This window comes from Chiloscyllium plagiosum, chromosome 18 (assembly GCF_004010195.1).
Source record: "Chiloscyllium plagiosum isolate BGI_BamShark_2017 chromosome 18, ASM401019v2, whole genome shotgun sequence".
Lineage (NCBI taxonomy): Eukaryota > Metazoa > Chordata > Chondrichthyes > Orectolobiformes > Hemiscylliidae > Chiloscyllium > Chiloscyllium plagiosum.
The window spans coordinates 19,852,015-19,872,774 of NC_057727.1; the positions used below are offsets into that span (position 1 = coordinate 19,852,015).

General features: G+C 41.2%; 1 protein-coding gene and 1 long non-coding RNA gene across 2 annotated transcripts in view; one reads left to right on the plus strand and one right to left on the minus strand.

The window, feature by feature from the left end:
- The window catches only part of omd (osteomodulin), a 35,793-nt gene extending 26,725 nt beyond the window's left edge, over positions 1-9,068 (plus strand). Inside the window, exon 3 of the mRNA XM_043707888.1 lies at positions 7,437-9,068. Within this exon, the coding sequence (XP_043563823.1) occupies positions 7,437-7,690 (254 nt within the window). The 3' untranslated portion in view covers positions 7,691-9,068. The remainder of the gene's footprint in view (positions 1-7,436) is intronic.
- LOC122558930 overlaps positions 1-20,760 on the minus strand; it is a 269,987-nt gene that overhangs the window by 223,107 nt on the left and 26,120 nt on the right. The window lies entirely within an intron of this gene.

Sequence of the window (20,760 nt, forward strand, 5' to 3'; positions counted from 1 at the left end):
TATCATAGCATAATAATTTACCTCTATTTGTGCTATCTATTCATCCACCTTGTTTCAAATGTTGTGTGAATTTAGATAAAGTGCCTTTAATTCTATATTTTCCCACTTTCCCTGAGCTACCCTATGTGCTGGTATGTTCTGTCCCTTTCTATCACACTCTGGTTATCCCTACCCACATCATTACCCTGCACTATTGCCTTCCGCTTTAAATTTCCAAATGTCTTTTCATCTGAAAGCTGGCACCCACCATTTAGCTTAAATTATCTCTACAGCATTAGATGCATGAATCCACAGCACACCTAATCACAGTTCAAGTGAACTTCGTCTTTCTCCGTTAATAGTGCCAGCATCCCAGGAATCAAAACCCATATCTTCTATGCACTCAACTCTCTGATATTACTTATTCTAGGTCAATTTGCTCATGGCTAAGGTAGCAATGTAGAGATTGTTATTTTTGTGTTGCTGCCCATTAATTTAGTCCCAAGCTGCTCTTACTGTTTCCAACAACCACTTTCTTAGTCCTACTTATACTGTTGGTACCTAGCTGCGCCTTGAAAACTGATTCCAAATTTCTTTGCAATCCTAAAGAGATGTCCTTAACCTTGGAACTGGAAAGGCAACACAGCTTTCAGGACTCATGCTCTCAGCTGCAGGGAACAGAAAATGAACTCTGCAACTATTCTGTCTTCAAACACATGCACTTTTGTTCCACTTTCACTTGAATGACATCTTATATCAGGGTGTCATGAACAGAGGCACAGGCATGATCATCATGGATTGTTGTTATCTAGTTCATGGATTATCTAGTTCACTAACATTCTTTAGCGAAGAAAATCTAATATGCTTAACTGACCTGGCCAGATGTGAAACCACACCAACAATGACGTGGTGAACTCTTAAATGCCCTTTAAAATGGCCTAACAAATCACTCAGCTCCAGGGTAAATAGGGTTGAACAACAAATGGTGGCCTTGCTCCTACATTTTATAAAAGATTTTTGAAAAATCCATAATTAATATATATTAATAAATTAAACCTGCTACATTCAAAATTCAACAGTAATATCTGCTAGTTCTTATTTTCACATTGGTGTGCAGGTTAAATGAAGAAAACAAATTTGTTGGTTTCTGAAGAAAGGATTTTGACATTGCCAATGGTGCAAATTACAGCAAAATGCTTATTGAAATTGAAGCCAATATATGAGTTGAAAATATTTACAAACCCTAAAAGCAGCAACCCGATGCCATTTTTTGGGCAACATCACATATCAGTAGTTCGCAAGTCTTCATAACATACCGGCACGTAGGGTAAATCAGGAAAAGTGGGAAAATATAGAATTAAAAGCTCCTTACCTGAATTCACACATCATTTTTAACAAGGTGGATGAATTGCTAGCACAAATAGAGGTAAGCTAGCATGGTATGAAAACTATCACAAAGCAATAATTGTAAAATGACCATGGCCTAGTCCTGTATATTCAACAGTATTTGACAGTTCTGAAGGATGGGAAGGTGAATAAAGATGGTACAGTTGGATATATAAAATTTAGAAGGGAATTGAAAAGAAAATCTGAGGGGCGAAGACTAGTAGAAAGGACAGTTAAGATAAAAGAAAATCCAAAAGTCTTATCCAACAGTAAAATAATATCTGAAGTATAAATCTGCTAGTTGCATGAGAAATGCTAACTTGGAGAAGACACTCAGATAGACAGGCAGAGTTTGAGAGAGATTGTCTTGGAATATTGTGTTGTAGGAGAACTACTGCAAGCAGTTGTATGATTTGGAATACGCTATCTGAAGGATACACAGACAAGTTTCTGTGTTGGTTTCTGAAGAAAAGAATCTGACATTGCCCATAGTGCAAAGGACTGTAAAATGCTTGTTGAAATTAAAGCCAATATATCAGTTGAAAATATTTCCAAACCCTAAAAGCAGCAACTTCCAAGGGCAACATCAAAGAAAAATAATAAGCAAGTCATCAACTCAACAGGTTGAATATATAAAATTGAAAAGGGAATTTGAAAAGAAAATAAGAGGGCAAAGACTTTGAGAAAGGGCAACTAACGTAAAATGTTCTACAGCAGTTAAATAGCAAAAAGGGTAAGCTGATTCAGAACCAAAGAGGATACTCATGTATGGAAGCAGATCCTCAAAATGAGCACTTTGCCATCTTTACCATCAAACATGATGCTATCTGCATCTTTGTGAAGAAAAGATCAGTTGAGAGAATACACAGCCTAAAAATTATAATGAAGGTCCATTACAAAAGCTGGCAGCAGTTAAAGTTGAAAAATCACCAAGACCAACTGATGTCGATTGAAGAATATGTGGGGTGTGAAATTGTGGAAGGAACTGGCATATGTTTATCATTTGTCAGTAGGATTGGAAGTAACATTGAAGACCATTGAAAAGTGAGTGGCAGCATGAATACAAAGTTGTTTAAGTGACATGTGCAAAAAGTGGTGGTGAAAGATTATTTTTCAGATTGTGAAAAGGTACATAATAGTACTCTTTGAGATCACCACTAAGGGACCCCTGCTTCTCATGACATATATTAATGACATGGAGGGACCCCTGCTTCTCATGACATATATTAATGACATGGACTTAAGTGTACAGGGCAAAACTTCAAAACTTGGAAGTGTAGTGAGCAGTAATAGATCTCAAGAAGACAGGAGTGCTCGGCACAACAGATGAAGTTTAATGCAGCAGAGTGCAAAGTGATCTATTTTGGTAGGGTAAACAATGTAAGGCAGCACAAAATAAAGGGCGGCACGGTGGCACAGTGGTTAGCACTGCTGCCTCACAGCGCTGGAGACCCGGGTTCAATTCCCGACTGACTGTGTGGAGTTTGCACATTCTCCCCGTGTCTGCGTGGGTTTCCTCCGGGTGCTCCGATTTCCTCCCACATCACAAAGATGTGCAGGTCAGGTGAATTGGCCATGCTAAATTGCCCGTAGTGTTAGGTAAGGGGTAAATGTAGGGGTATGGGTGGGTTGCGCTTCGGCGGGTCGGTGTGGACTTGTTGGGCCGAAGGGCCTGTTTCCACACTGTAATGTAATCTAATCTAATCTAATTCTAAAGGCCATAACAGAGGGACCTGGTGGCAGCTGGGATGGTTAATAAACTGTTTAAAGAAACATATTGAACTCAGGGCTTTCAATCTTTAGAAACCAATGGTCTCAATTTGCATATTATATTTAATTTTAGGCACTACATTCGAAGAAAAATGCAAAGGCTTCAACATCAGTGCCGAAAGATTTACGAGAAAGATTCCAGGGAAGGATTTCAGCCATGTGTATAGACTGGAGAAGTTAGGATACTTCTGAGAGAATAAGTTGACAGGAGATTTGATAGAGGTGTTGAAAATTACGAGTAGTCTAAATTAAATAAACAAAAAATACTTTTCACATTCAAAAGTTAATGAGAACTAATGGAGACAGATTTAAAGTACAGTAATCTCCCGAGCATCCGGCATGGATGGAGAGTTGGGAGGTGGTGGTTTCGCAGTTACATGAGAAGTACGAGTTTGGAGAAGATACATAGATAGACAGACAGACTAGATAGAGATCAAGAGAGAATATCTCAGACTATTGCACTGTGGGTTAACTACTGTGGTTGGAGGCACCCTTCTACTGCCAGTTATATGTTTGGGTGTCAGGGAACAGGAACTTTCGGGTGGTTTGATTAAGAACCAAAATGACAACTGTTTTTTAGATTTGAAATAAGCAATCTGAAGGGTCGAGGCAACACTGTCACAGTTGGCTGAAATGCATTATCCTTTGCTGTGAGCATTCTAATAAATATTAACAATATTTGATTAATTTCTTAAAAGGATTTCACAAAGATGTAAAAATCAAATTTAGTTTTAAATTCCATTTCTATTATTTATTCGTTGTTTCTCCTCCCAATTCCACTTCAGATCCACTTTTAACCCGTCTTGGCTGAGACTGGTAAGAAAGGCCAACAGCAGAGGCCAAGTTTCCAGTCAATCTGGCAAATCAGTGCAGGATTTCTCTATTATTCATTTGTTAGCAAATTATTATTCCTCTGCAAACCTGTTCAGCGATTGTCAGTTGACTATTACATCACGAGAAATGTATCAAAGCCAAACACAAGTCATAGAAATGCATATCCAGCCAAGTTGTTTTTTAAACATTTGTTCATGGAATGTGAGTGTTACTGGTTAGATCAATATTTTCCATTTCTTCATGACCTTGAGACACAGCTGCATAATATAGGAAATAGGCACACCCGCCAAGCCGCTAGATAGGGGGTTGCAGCAACAATGAAAGAACAATGATATATTTCCAAGCTTTTGGTTAATTGTTTTCACTTTAAGCCAAAAATAGCAATACAACTTGCATTTTTATAGCACATTTAACTCAGTAAAAAGTTCCAAGATACTTCACACTGATATCAGGACACAAAGTTAGCTATCGAAACACAAAAGGAAATATTATGGTTGATAATCAAAGGCTTGGGCAGAAGAAAAGATTTTAAACTGCCTCTTAAAGGAAGGGAGGTAAGGAAACTTTCAGCAGGAAATTCTCAAGCTGATAGGAAGATTGCAATTGATGGAGTGTTCAAATTTGGGGGTGTGCAACTGCCCAAAACTGGAGGAGCACAGATATCCTGGAGACTGTGGGACATTAAGAAAGATAGAAGCATTGAGAGTATGAATGAATTCGAAAACATCAATGAAAATTTTAAAATAGAGGTGTTATTTACATAGAAACATCGAAAACGGGAGCTTGAGAAGGCCATTTGGCCCTTTGGGCACATTCCATCATTCATTATGCTCATGGCTGATCATCCAACTCAACAACCTGTTCTCATTTTCCTCACATACCTTTTGATTTCTTCAGGCTCAACTGTTTTATCCAACTTTTTATTCAAATCATACAATTTTTTCGCCTCAATTGCTTTCCCTGGCAGCGAATTCCACAGGCTCATCACTCTGGGTGAAGAAATATTTCCACATCTTAGTCCTCAGTAGTTCACTTCATATCCTCAGACCGTGACCCCAATTCTGGATTCTCTTGCCATTGGGAACACCCTTCCAACATCTACCCTGTATAGTTCTGTTAGAATTTTATAGGTCTCCATGAAATCCTCCCCTCATTTTTCTGAACTGCAGCAAATATAATTCTGACCTATTCAACTTTTCCTCATACATCAGTCCTGCTATCTCAGCAATAGTCTGGTAAATCTTTTCTTCACTGTCTCTGTACTAAAGCATTCTTCTTCAGACAAAGAGTTCAAAACTGCACACAATATTCCAGGTGTGATCTCACCAAGGCCCGGTATAACTGCAGCAAGACAATGCTGCTCCTGTATTTGAATCTTCTCATTATGAAGATCAACATATAGTTTGCCTCCTTTACTGTCTGCTGCACCTGCATGCTTACTTCCAGCAACTGGTATACAAAGACACTCAGATCCCATTGCACATTCCCCTCTCTCAAATTATAGCTATTTAGATAATAATCTGTTTTTCTAGTTTTGCTACCAGTGTGGATATTGCATAGCATCTGTCATGCATTTGCCCATTACTCTGCCTGTCCAAATACCACTGCAGCATCTCTGCCTCCTCCTCACAGCTCAGCCTCTCACCCAGCTTTGTGTCACTTACAAATTTTGAGCTATTACATTTAGTTTCCTCATTCAAATCATTAACATATGGTGTGCAATGTTATGGACCAGGCCAGATCCCCCACAAAACAATTTAGCAAGATATCCCAGAACCAAAACTTTCCTAGCTGTTTTAAATAGATATAAGGTGAATATTCCAGGAGAAACAGAGCTGGTCAAACCACATATTTTACACAAAATAGAATTTATTTACACACAAACAAAAGAAAATTGAATTGAGAATAACATAACTGTTTGAAAACCCAACTGACATTAAAACATGACTTAACAAAGAGCTGTTAATTTCCTGCAACGTCTCATAACACACCCCTTGGCAAAAAGATAAATTCAAACACAGGTTCTTACAGAAGAGAGATTGCGTAGAGAAAGAGGATCAGCGTGGAAATGGTTTTTTGGATCTCCAGCTAAAACCTAACCCAAATAGAAAAAAAAAACCTGAACTGGAAAAAACGGTCACTTTCTTTTCATTGTATAAGTGTTTAAAAAAACTTAAAAGCTTTTTCAAGTAGACATTTCCAGACATATCAGAATCTCTGCCTTTACGACACCTCTTAAAAAAAAGAAAATAACCTTGTTTAGAAATAGACCTATTTATTCCTACTCTTTGTTTCCCATCTGCCAATAGGTTTTCCATCCATCTCAATGCACCTCCCCAAATCCCATATGCTTCAATTTAATTTTACACACTGATCTTTTATGTGGGACATTGATGAAAGCCTTCCAGAAGTCCAAATACACCACATCCAGTGGTTTCCCCTGATCAACAACACTGCTAGTTACATCCTCAAATAATTCCAGTAGATTTAACCAGGAAAAAATGTATGTCAAATAGCACAGCTGTGTGGGTGAACAGGACTTAGTGTGAGTAACAAAGCAGCAGCAGAGTTTCAAAAGGCTTTCCACAAAGGAAACCACCGACAAAGGTTGCAGCAGATGAACTCAGTCAGGGTGGTCAGGTAATATTGCAGAGGTGGAAATAGGTAGTCTTAGCATTAGTAAAATTAAATGATAGGAAATGCATTTCCCAGTCAAATGTAAGACTAAGGTTGTAATCAATAAAGTTTAGTCATTTGGAAATTGATGTTTTGCTTTAGTGATTACCGTACTGAGAAACAGCGTTTAGTATGAGCATGAGAAGTATGAGGCAGCCAAGGATATATCCTTGTGAATACCAGAAGAAACTGTTCTGAAGCAAAAAAATAGCCTATTATCTGGCTATAGCTGGGTAGATAAAAATATACTGCTTTTTGTGGTCAATCATGTCAAAGACTACAGGCAGATTAAGAAAATCAAGGTGGGATAGTTCATCTTGATCATAATCACATTGGAATGCCATTTATACCTTAAGACATTTTGGCAAGGTGGCAGACGTAGAAACCAGGTAACTAATTAAGTCAAGGAAATTGAGGCAAATTATAATGCCTAAACCAATACATCAGTTAATTTCCCAGATAAAAAAGCATCAAATCTTGGATCTGCTTGGTGTGCATAGTCAAACGACTGATTAAACAAATGCAATATTTATGTACTTCTACTATACATGGAGGCAAAGAATCTGAATAATTCAACTGCACTCAAATAATTAAGTAGCTTATTCACTGCTGTCCTATTTAAAAATTACACTAATGAGGTTCCTCTCAAGTTTTGACTTATAGTCCAAAAATATAGAATAAGAATGCAAAAAATATGCAATATGCTAACATTTATTAATTTGAATATTTTGTCATTAAATGTTTAGGGAATATTTTATTGGGTTAGTAATCATATTTTTTTCCTTTCACAGCACTTAATATTACCTTGATGTGCCCAGCAATTGATATCACAAACCCAAACCATCTGACATATATACGGCTTGAGAAAAATATGCTGAGACGCCCTTTCAGCATGTATATCTATGTCTGCTTCCCTCGTCTCCGAAATTTAGATTTTGGTGAACAGAATCCCGCACCAATTGTTGAAACCCAAGGAGCCCCTGGACTGTTTGGAATACCAATGTCACCACCTGATGGAGAACCAGAAAGTCTAATCAATTACTAGCTATTATCCATGTAACGAATTAATAATAGCTTCAAAAGTAATTATGCATCTCATCTACCTATTGCATAATTTGTCTAAACCACAAAAGCAAACAAATGTCATGTTGTTTTCACTCGACTGTCAATTTCTTTATCAAAATCTGCCTACAAAAAGATGGTACATTCTGAGATTGGAAGTCAAAATGAATTTTATTTTTAATTTCGACTAACTTTTTAAAACAAGTATTTGGAAAATGCATTTCCACAGGGACAAAGAGAAACAATTGGTTCTATCAGTTTGAATTAAATGAATGAATTAGCTTTATCACCACTTGTGACAATAACGGAAAAAGACATCGTTTTAAAGCTAGTTAGCATTTCATTGCAAGACTTAATGCAAAACAATGTACATTTTTGAACAGAACCATGAAATGGATCATCCCATAATAAAGGACCCCCTTACATGGGGCATGCCAAATTGACAGCCATAGGGATGAGCACATGAGCCAATTGCATATATTACAACTTTTCCGTTGTAATTTGATAAGTGTTGATAACACCTAGATTACAAAAATACTCATGATGTACACTTATATTTGAGAAAAGACTGACTTCAGGCAGAAGTGAACACAGGAATCTTCTTGCACATAAAGGAGAATGGGGTGGCATCACAGCATAATGTGGAGAAGATCCAGTTGCAAAGAATGAATGTTGAAAATCATACTTGCGTGCCTCCAGTAAAAAACAAGCTCAAAGTTAAAAATCTAATTTCAGCCTCCATTTATTTAATCATATGTTCTACATCAATTATGCCACATTTGTCCTTTAGTCTAGCTATTGTCAAGTCTCCTTTCACTTTATGCATGCAAACAATTCTGACTATCACATACCTCTAAGACTGTACAGTCAAGATTGAATTACAATCAATATATATGTAATAATGTTATGTAATGCACATGTTTTAAAAGAAAATCACATTATTAAACTGATGTAGAAGAAAATGAGCAAATATCAAAAACAAAACATTAGGTTCTCACAGAAGTATTCTATGAAACATAGGAAATTAAATGTATTTAGATTCATTCTTCCTATACTGCACGTTTCTACCTAACATGTTCAAAAATTTTCAGAAAACTCATTTCTCAAATTGTCATACTTAACAGTTACGATTGGGTTGGGATATCTGATCGGCATGGACAAGTTTCCGTGCCGTACATCTCTATAACTATGACTGAGAACTCACAATAAAGATTCCACCTAAATAATCTAACTTTCCATGAAATTGTATACTTATGCTGCTTAGACTTTTATTCACAATAACTTTGCGTAACTTTTTATTAAGCTTACTTTTGCAAATGCTGTATTTAAGTAGCAGAATGTTAAGGTTGTGCTGAAGTTGACATTTTATTTGTCCACAAATAGTAACAATATTGTACAATTTATATATCCCTGTTTTCATGTACAAAGGTTTGTTTAACTTTTCTAATGTTACACACCATATATTATCAATTACGTAGCAGTATGTTGTCTTCTCTAAGATGGAAAATTCAATCTTACCTTTCTTCAAGCATTCTTATTTCACTAAATAAAATATCATTTATGGCAGAGATGTTAATATTTCAAGATTAATTGTCATCATAACTGGGTGAAATTACATTGGTTGAAAATGCACCAGGAATCTAATGCTAGGTCAAGAAATATTTCATACATCATCTGAATAATCCATTGGTGGAATAATCCAATAGTATGGGCGGCACAGTGGCACAGTGGTTAGCACTGCAGCCTCACAGCGCCAGAGACCCGGGTTCAATTCCCGTCTCAGGCGACTCTCTGTGTGGAGTTTGCACATTCTCCCCGTGTCTGCGTGGGTTTCCTCCGGGTGCTCCGGTTTCCTCCCACAATCCAAAAAAATGTGCAGGTTAGGTGAATGGCCATGCTAAATTGCCCGTAGTGTTAGGTGAAGGGGTAAATGTGGGGGGTGGGTTGCGCTTCGGCGGGTCGGTGTGGACTTGTTGGGCCGAAGGGCCTGTTTCCACACTGTAATCTAATAATCTAATCTAATATCTTTTGAAAAAAAATTAAGATTTCATGGCACAACAGCCTTCAAAATACAGATCTTGTTCTTTCAGATTCAATGGAAAGGAAATCCTTTGTTTCTAGTCCAAGGGAGCCTTCTGTTTCCCACTTCCCTTTAAACCTTTGCACATTAAGATATGGGAGGATAGTGCCAGTAGATGGTCTACTAGAAAACCCAACCGGCACAGCATACATTGCCACTTCAGGGACCAAGAACTAGTAGAAAGCATTTAAAGCTTAGGTATGGTCCAGCCATATGCAGAATAAAACTTTCTCTTCGACTCCTTCAAATTCTGCCATTATCCCATCTGCAGAACAAATAACTCCTTAGTGAACTTGCAAATGTTCCTATTTTCGTCATAAGGCTGTGGCTTCTCAGTTTGCCAATCTGTGCTGAAATATTTTCTGCTTTAGGGGCATATCCATGAAGAACTGGATTAAGTCTGCCAGCTCACACCTCCTTGTAATCAGCAAGCTCAAAGATTTTCAGCAATGGATAAGAATTCAGATACCAGAGATGAAAGATGAATGTCTATTCCTAGCATTCCTATTTGAATTATCTGTATTGTAAGATCAAAGTAGTCTTTCCAAATTTAATGCCCAATACTTATTGATGAGGCTTACTGAATAGCTTGGAAACTAGCACACTCATCTTTAGGTCAGAATGTTGCTGTTTTGTACTCCAAACCAGGCCTTCTGCAGATAATCAAGGCTGGCAGAGTGGCTGGGATTTCCCAATTTTTCCACAATGTTGGGGTTGCAGTATGACACACACGACACACCCAACTAACAATAACTCGCAAGCTTGCCAGATCTTGAGGAGGTAAGTCACTAGCAGCAGGATTCTTAGCCTCTGACCTGCGATTGTAACCACACTAAATTCAGCTTTTCATTAATGGTAAGCCCAGGATAATAGTGGTTGATTCAGCGAAAGTAATGCCATCAATGTCAAGGAGGAGAGGCAAGATTCTCTCTTAGAGACAGTCACTGCCTGACGCTGTTAGGCACGAATGTTACTTGTCAGTCTAAACCTGGGTCTTGTCCAAGTCTTGCAGAACTTGAATGTCTGCTGCTTCAATATTCAAGGAGTCGTGAATGGTGCTGGACATTCTGCAATTATCAGTGGAGGTCCCGACTTCTGATCTTATGATGGAAGGAAGCTGAAGATAGTTAGGCCGAAGACTCTACCCTGAGGAACCCTTGCATTATGGCCAGGAGCTGTGATAACTGACTGACCAATGACCACAACTACGTTCCTTTGTGCTAGGTATGACTCCATCCAGTGAGGAGAATTCCTCAATTCCCATTGACTGTAAAATTGCTAGGGCTCCTTGATGCTACATTCATTCATATCATGGGCAATCACTCTCAAATCCCTCTAGAGTTCAGTTCTTTTATACACATTTGCAATAAGACTGCAGTGAGGTCAGGAGGTGAAAGCTCCAACTGAGCATCAATGTGCAAGTTATCGTTAAGCAAATGCTGCTAGATAATAGTGTTGTACTCCTTCCATCATTTTACCACTGATCAAGAGTATACTGATGGGACAGTAATTGGCCAGGTTATTTGTATCATTTTTTTGTGCACAGGACACACCAAGTCGACTTTCCTCATTGTTGGATAAATGCCTGAGTCATAGCTATCCAGGAACAGATTGGCTAGCGGTGCAGCAAGTTCTGGAGCACAAGTAATCAGTACTGTTTCTGGAATGTTGTCAGGGCCCATACACATTACAGTCTCTTAAGCAGTTTCTTGGTATCACAGGGAGTGAAATGAATTGGCTGCAAACTAGCATGTGTGATGCTGGTGGGCTCTGGAGGAGGCTGAGATAGATCATCCACTTGGCACTTTTGGCTGAAATTTATGACAAATTCTTCAGCCTTATCTTTTTGCACTGATGTGCTGGGCACTCCCATCACTGAAGATGGCAGTAATTGTGAAACCACATTCTCCATCAAATTGTTTAATTGTCCACCAACTTTCTCGACGAGATGTGGCACAACTGCAGAGTTTAGATGTGTTGCTTGGCCCACCTATCACTTGTTGCAGACATTGTTTGGCATGCAACTAGCCCTGTGTTGTAGCTTCACCAGTTTGACATCTCATTTTTAGGTACTTTTAGTTCTATTCCTGGAATGCCCTCCTGTACTCTACATTGAACCAGGACTGATCCTCTGGTTTGATGCTAATAGTACGGTAGGGAATATGCAAGGCCATGAGATTGCAGATTGTGTTCAAGTACAATTCTGCTACTGCTGAAGCTCTTAGTGCCTCATGGATATGAAGATTTAAGTTGCTAGATTTGTTTGAAGTCTATCCCATTTAGCATGGTGGAAGTCAATATGAAGACAATAATATGTCTCCAAAAGGACTGTGTGGTCATCACCTCTCTCAATGCAGTCATGGACTGATGTACCTGTAGCATACAGATTTGCAAGGATGAGATCAAGCATGTATTTCCAACTTGTTGGTTCCTTCATCACCCGCTGCAAAACAGATCGAGTAGCTATGCCCTGTAGGACTAGACCAGCTTGATCAATAGTGGTGCAGCCGAGCCTCTCTTGATTCCCCCCATCCAGTGTTTAACATGGGGGGAGTAGTATGTGATAATCTGTAGGAGGTTGCCTTGTTCATTTTTGACTTGAAGACCCTGAGAGCAACCCCTTCCTCCCTCTCATTACCTCTGCTGAATCTGTCCTGCAGTACAATAAGACATATCCAGGGTTGGTAATGGTGCTGTTTGGAACAGTGTGTGTAAGTTATGGTTCTGTAAAAATGACCATGTCAGGCTGTTAATTGTCTAATCTGTGATTGAGCTCTCCAAATTTTAGCACTATCCCTTAGGTATTAGTAAAGAAGGCTTTAAAAGATCAACGAAGTTGAGTTTGCCATTGTTGTTTCTGATGTCTGGGTCGATGCCAGGTAGACCGCCCAGTTTTGTTCCTTCTTCAAAATGTTTTAGTCGTTTGCTACAATTGGATTGCTTGCTCAGCCACTTTAAGGAGCAGTAATAAGTCAACCACATTTCTGTGGGTAGAGTCACGTCACCCACACCAGGGAAGGACATCAGGTTTCTTTCTCAGAGGAACATTAATGACACTGACGGATTTTTACAACAACGTTTTCATGGTCATCGTCAACTTTAATTTCAGATTTTTGAATTTGATTTTCTCCATCTGATGTGTTGGGAATTCAAACCTAGCTCTCCAGAGTAATACCTGGATTGCTAAATTACCAAACAAATGACAATATCATTACAATTTTGGATCCCAATCTTGAGCTGACAGCCACTGAAGTGAAGAGGCTGAAACTGCTGGTGACACAACAACATCTAAGCAAGTGGGGCAGGGAGATGACATTTAGACATTGGGAATTAGGAGGTTGGACCTGCAAGGAGAGGAGTCAGAGGTTGAGGTAAAATTATAGCTTGCAGTGGTCACTCCCTCTCCTGCATCATGCCACAATCATCCTCAGCTTGGAGTTGCTTGAAGCCCCCTCTTTACTGGAGTCTGGCAAACAGGCTCACTATTTTACCATCAGAAGGCTACTGTTCTCACCTGCCAGAGTTGGACCGAAGGGTCTGTTTCCATGCTGTACATCTCTATGACTCTAAGAATCGATGGAGAAGGCACAGAACATTCCGGAAGACACATAACCTGGCTATAATTTCGAGAGACTAAACTGTTTTTTTAATTTAAGAGTAGTTCTTATAACTACTGGAATAGCATACCATTAGAATCTTGCTTTATTTGAGAACAGTTAGTTACAGCGTGACCCCCACATCTGCGGAATCATTTCCACAGTTTCAGTTACCCACAGTCTACCATGGCCCGAACATATTATAGGAACGTTCCAGAACCAGGGACCAGCAGACTGCTGGGAAGGTACAGTTCCCATTTAAATGAATGGGCTCGCTCCTATCTGCAGTTTCCGGCTTCCACAATAAGTCTTGGATCATATCCCCCGCAGGTGCAGGGGGACTACTGTAGGTAGAAGTGAATTATTTGGTTTGTTAATAGTTTAGTTTAGTTAATTTGTTCACTGTTACAGTGAGATAAATAAATTATTACTTGTTGATTTTAAAGTGAGTGTCAGGCATTTATTTTATTTAACCACTAGAAGTTGCTTTAGTTACACCACTTTTCACACTCAGTTTAGAGATTATAGGGTGAGGTGTTCCTCTTTGGGTATTTCAGTTTTAGTTCTCAGAGGGGAGTCAACCTCCACTTTACAACATATATCAGATACTTTGGGGTGACTGAGAAATCTGTTAAGGCACTATAGACATGTTAATTCAATTCTGTCACTCATTCTAATTAAGACAAGTCAAGTGATTTGCCATATGAAACGGGGCACACATTTCTATACACATTTCACGCTGTTATAAGCTTCATTTCCCTGGCAGAGTAGATGGCACAGAGTTCCAAGAAAGTACATGTTGATCAAGTTGTAGAAATTATATCATCATAGTTACTCTTTTCATATCCATGTCATCAAACACTAAAATGTAATAACAGCCCATGTTCATAAAGTTAGTCATCAGCAAACACCAAAGGGTCACGAAAGAGGAAAAAACCACTAAGCACTGCAAATATACAAAATCATGCATATGCAGAAGTTGCAATCTCTTTGTATTACACCATCATATTTTGATATTTTGACATAGTTGTTTTTCCATAGAATGGATTTGGTAATGAATTGTGTTTTGTGCTTTTAGAAACTAAATAGAATTTACAGGGATTCACAATGCCACGTCACCTACAGCAGATGTCTCCACACTGACAGCAGCTTTAAGCAATTCATCATGTTGTTTTAATTGGTCAATAAAATTTCACAATGATTACGGTAAAGCCTATTTTGTGCATGACCATGAGCCCTAACCTCCCCAATATCACAGTGAGCTTTGAAACAAGGATACTTTCTAATCTGCAGCTGAAGCTAAAATGCAGGTGGAATCTAATTTAGGATAAAAGGGGTAAAGGGCTAAGCAAGTTAGACTATAAAATGAAAATGCTCCTTTTTATTATCACTTCACTCCAATTCTCTAGAGGAGAAGAAGATGGTCAGGCAGGACAGGTCATGAGGGTGGTGCCGAGTTGGAAGGCTGGAACTGGGAGGGGAAATGAGGAGACTGGTGAAATCCACATTGATGCCGTGGGGTTGGAAGGTCCCAAGGCAGGAGATGAGGCGTTCGTCCTCCAGATGTTGGGTGGTTAAGGAGTGGCGATGGAGGAGGCCCAGGACCTATATGTACTTGGGGGAGTGGGAGAGGGAGTTAAAGTATTTGGCCATGGAGTGGTGGGGTTGGTTGGTGTGGGTGTCCTGGAGATGTCCTCTGAAGTGCTCTGCAAGTAGGCGTCCTGGCTCCCCAATGTAGACCGCATTGGTAGCAACAAATACAATAAATGAAATGTGTGGAAGTGCGGATAAAACACTGATGAATGTGGAAGGCTCCTTTGGGGCCTTGGCCAGAGGTGAGAGGGTGGTGTAGGCGCAACTTTTACAATTCCTGCGGTGGCAGGGAAGGTGCCGGGAGAGGAGGATGGGTTGGTGGGGGGCATGGACGTGACAAGGGAGTCGCGGAGGGAATGGTCTTTACGGAAAGCGGATAGGGAGGGAAATATATCTCTGCTGGTGGGTTCCGTTTGTAGATGGCAGAAATGGCGGAGGATGATGTGATGTACATAGTGGTTGGTGGGGGAAAAGGTGAGGACCAGGGAGGTTCTGTTCTTGTTGAGGTTGGAGGGATGGGATTCAAGGGCAGAGGTGGATGAGATGCACTGTGGGCATCATCAAACACATGGGAGGGGAAATTGGGGTCTTTAAAGAAGGAGGCCATCTGGTGTGTTCCGTGGTGGAATTGGTCCTCCTGGGAGCAGATGCGGTGGAGGCCAAGAAATTGGGAATAAGGGATAGCGTTTTAACCGAAGGCAGGGTAGGAGGAGCTGAAGTCCAGGTAGCTGTGTGGGTTGGGGGTTTGTAGAAGATGTCAGTGTTGAGTCGGTCACCATTGATGGAGATGGAGAGGTCCAGGAAGGGAGGGAGGTGTCAGAGATTTTAAGGTGAATTTAAGGTCGGGATGGAATGTGTTGGTGAAGTTGATGAACTGTTCAGCCTCCTCATGGGAGCACAAGATGGCACCAATACAGTCATCAATGTAACAGAGGAAAAGGTGGGGAATAGTGCCAGTGTAACTACAGAAGATGGACTGTTCCACGTAACCGACAAAGAGACAGGCATAGCTGGGGCCCATGCAGATGCCCTTTCGTCTGGAGGAAATGGGAGGATGCAAAGGTGAAATTATTGATTATGAGGACCAGTTCAGCCAAACAAATGAGAGTGTCAGTGGAAGGGTACTAGTGGGGATGTCGGGAGAGGAAGAAATGGCCATGGCAGATGGAGGTGTATAGGAACTGGATGTCCACAGTGAAGATGAGGCATTGGGGGCCAGGGAAACGAAAATCTTGGAGGAGGTGGAGGCTGTGGGTGGTGTCCCAAACGTATGTAGGGAGTTCCTGGACCGGGGAGATAGGACAGTATCAAGGTACATGGAGATGAGTTCGGTGGAGCAGGAGCAGGCCGAGACAATGGATCAGCAGGGTTAGTCAGGCTTGTGGAACTTCAGTAGGAGGTAGAACTAGGCAGTGTGGGGTTCCTGAACTTTGAGGCTGGAAGCTATGGGTGGGAGATCCCATGAGGTGATGAGGGTGTGTACAGTCTGGGAGATGGTTTGGTGATGGGAAGTGAGGTGATTGAGGGGGCAGTAGGAGGAGGTGTCTTCGAATTGACGCCTGGCTTCAGTGGTGTAGAGGTCAGTGCGCCAAACTACCACTGCGCCCCTCCCCCGTCCGCTTGTTTGATGGTGAGGTTGGGGTTGGAACGAAGGGAATGGAGGGCGTTGTGGGGGTGAGAAGCTAGAGTGTGTGAGGGTGTTGGACAGGTTGAGGTGGTCAATGCCCTGGCAACAGTTGGAAATAAAGAGATCGAGGACCAGCACAGGGTGTCCAGGTGGATGGGGTGTGTTGGAGGTAGAAGGGATCCTCGGAAGGTAGGCGGGAGACTTGGGGAAAAAGTAAGCCCGGAGGTGGAGGCCATGGAAGAAGTGTTCGATGTCACAACGCGCATTGAATTCGTTGATCCGGGAACAGAGGGGGATGAAGGTAAGGCCTTTGCTGAGGTCTGAGGACAATTATCAGAGTACAAGAGGAAGGCAGTTATGTTGGACTTCCATAAGTCACCAAGTTTGGCCTCAGCTGTAATAATGCATCTACTTCTGTGTATCACACTACAGCAAAAATGTGAAGACATTGGCGAAAGTCAGAAAAGGTTCACAATGTTGGTTCTGGATGAGGACCTCCAGTTACGAAGAAGTCAAAACTTCTACAATCTGTTTTTCTTGGAGAAAAGAAGGTTGACAGAAGATTTGATAGAGGTGTTAAAATCATAAAGGGTTTGGACAGAGTAGAAAGGAACAAACGGTCCCCATTCATGAAAGGATTGAGAATAAGAAGGGACATATTGCCAGCAGTTGGCAAAAATAAGGTAAAGCAAACTGTCCCCGCTTGCCCCAAGACTTGAGTCCATGTCGCACTGGCTCTGAGCTGCTCCAAGGTAGGTTTTCTCTGGGACTCACTTCCCCACTGTGGCCTCCGCTCCAAGATTCTCTTCCCCCACACCAGCCACTGTTCCAGAACTCACTTCCATGTGCTGCCTTCTGCGTTAGGGCTCGCTACTCCCCACATCAGCCTTTGCTTCGGGGATCGCTTTCCACCAACGCTGGCCTCTGGTCTGGGCCTCACCTTTCCTGTGACAGCCTCTGTTCGAGGACTTACTTTCCCTTTGCACTGACCTCTGCTCCGGGACTCGCTTGCCCTGCGCCTGTCTCTGCTCCGGCAATTTCTTCCCCCACGCTGGCCTCTGTTCCTGGAATCGCTTTCCCTCCGCTCTGGGGCTCACTTCCCTGCACTGGTCTCCAGCCTAGAAAGTCTGAAGCAGGTTCGATAGATTGGAGGATGGCAAACATAGGCCAACTATTTAAAATGGTGAGAGAAAGAAAGAATTACAGGCCAGTTAGCCTAACATCCTTAGTGGAGAAATATTGAAGCCTATTATAAATGATAACAGACACTTTTTTACTGGGATGTGGGTGGCACTGATGGGCCAGCATTTATTGCCCATCTCCAGTTGCCCTTGAGAAGGTGGTGGCGAGCTGCTTTCTTGACCCGCTGCAGACCCACAATGCTATTAGGGTGGGAATTCTAGGATTTTGACCCAGTGAAAGCAAAGGGTTAGCCAAAGTCAGCATGGGTTTATGAAGGAGGAATGATGCTTAACTAATCCACTAGAGTTTAGAAGATGTAATTAGTAAAGTCGATAAGGGAAAACCAGTGGACTTGGTATATTTGGATTTCAAAAAGACTTCTAGATCAGATCGCTCGTGGGAGGCTAGTGGGCACCAAGTTAAAACACACAGTTTGGGGGTAATATACCAGCATGGACTGAGAACTGGTTGACAGACCAGAAACAGAAAGAGGGATAAATTGGGTGATTTTCCAGGTGCCATGCAGTGACTAGTGGTGCATTGCAGGGATCATTACTTGGATCTCAAGTATTCATGATATGAGTAAAGAACTTGAATGAGGGAACCAATACAAAACTCCAAGCGTATGGTTGACACAAATGAGAAGAATGAAGGGAGATCTAAAATTCTAAAAGCATTACAAAGACTAGAACAAATTACAAAGAAACTTACAGTACAGGAACAGTCCCTTTGGACCTCCAAGCCTGCGCTGATCCACATCCTCTGTCAAAACCTAATGTGGCGACTAGAACTGTATACGCGGTATTCCAAATATGGCTGAAACAAAGTCCTACGCAACTGTAACATGATCTGTCAACTTTTATACTCAGAATCCAGTCCAATGAAAGAAAGCATGCCCTATGCTTTCTTGACCATTCTATCAACCTGCATTGCCATTTTCAGGGTGCAATGAACCTGAACACCTAGATCTCTCTGTATATCAAGCTTCCCCAGGGCTTTTCCATTTACTGTAAAGTTTGCTTTTGAATTGGATCTTCCAAAACAGACACATTTGGACAGTGGTTAAACCCAGGACATGACACATGTAATGTCTCCCACCAGCTCTCCTCCTTGAACCAAAAAAAAAGACTGCAGTGTGTTGGTAAGGTAAGATTTTTGTTTTTCTTTTTTATCGTGTGCTGGAAAGAAGTGTGATTAGTAAAAATGTTTTCTTTTTACATTTATCTACATTTTGGTATTATAGTTGGACTAAGTTAAGCTTAATAGTAAAAATGGCAGGAGACCCCACACCAGGATTATGCTGCTCTTGCTCAACGTGGGAGCTCAGGGAAGCGGCTGATGTCCCTGACTCGCTCACGTGCAGGAAATGTGTCCACCTGCAGCTCACATTAGGCTGTATGACAGCTCTGCATCTGCGGATGGACTCACTTTAGAGCATCCATGATGCTGAGGAGGTTGTGGATAACATGATCACACTGCAGATTAGGATTGCTGAGGGAGAAGGGGAATAGGTGACCAAAAGATAGACAAAGAGTAGGAAGGCAGTGCAGGTGTCCCTTGCAGTCATCTCCCTCCAAAACAGATAAACAGTTTTGGATGTTGTTGGGCGAGATGGCTCACCAGGGGAAGGCAGCAGTAGCCAGGTTCATCGCACCTTGGCTGGCTCTGCTGTAGAAGGGTGGGAAAAAAAGAGTGGAAGGGCTATGGACATAGGGGATTCAATTGTAAGGAGAGTAGATCGGGGTTCGGTGGTCGAAATGAAACTCGCGAGTGATATGTTGCCTCCCAGGTGCACGGGTCAGGGATGTCTCAGATCAGCTGCAGGACATTCTAAAGAGGGAGGGTGAACAGTGAGCTGTCATGGTCCGTATTGGCACCAATGAAATAGATTTGTCACTTCCTCAAAGAATTCTATTAATTACCTGGATTATCCTTGCTACCCTTCTTAAACATGGTGCAACATCAGCAATTCTCCAGTCCTCCGGGACTTCACCGTGTTCAGGTCTGAGGATTTGTCCACCTTAATGCCTTTTAGAATACCTAACACTTCCTCCCTTCTTATGCCGATTTGACCTAGAGTAATCAAGCATCAATCTCTAACCTCAACATCCATCAAGTCCCTCTCCTCGGTGAATATCAATGCAAAGTAATCATTAAGAATCTTACCCATTTTCTCTGACACCACACATCATTTTCCTTCTCTGTCCTTGAGTGGGCCAATCTTTCTCTAGTTATCCTCTTGCTCCTTATAAACAAATAAAACACTTTGGGATTTTCCTTAACCCTATTTGCTAAAGATATTTCATGACCCCTTTAAGCCCTCTTAATTCCTCATTCCAGGTTGGTCCTACTTTCCCGATATTCTTCCAAAGCTTTATCCGTTTTCAGTCGCCTTATGTATGCTTCCTTTTTCCTCTTAGCTAGTCTCACAATTTCATCTGTCATCTATAGTTCCCTTATCCTGCCTTTCTTTTCCCTCATTTTCACAAGGACATGTCTGTCCTGCACTCAATTCACCTCTCTTTAAATGGCTCCCACATGCTAAATGTGGATTTACCCTCAAACAGCTGCTCCCAATCCACATTCCCAAGCTCCTGCCGAATTTTGCTCTTGATGGCCTTCCCCCATTCCTGATGAAGGGCTTATGCCCGAAATGTCGATTCTCCTGCTCCTCAGATACTGCCTGACCTGCTGAGTTTTTCCAGCACCATACTCTCGACTCTGATCTCCAGCATCTACAGTCCTCACTTTCTCCTTCCCCTATATTAGCACTCTTCCTTCAGGATCACTTTCATCTTTGTCCATGAGTAAAACTTACGGAATTGTGATCGCTATTCCCAAAGTAATCCACTACTGAAACTTCAAACACCTGGTTGGGCTCATTTCCCAATACCAGGTCCAATATGGCCCTTTCCTGGATTTACATACTACTCTATAAAAGCCTCCTGAATGCTCCTTACAGATTCTGCTCAATC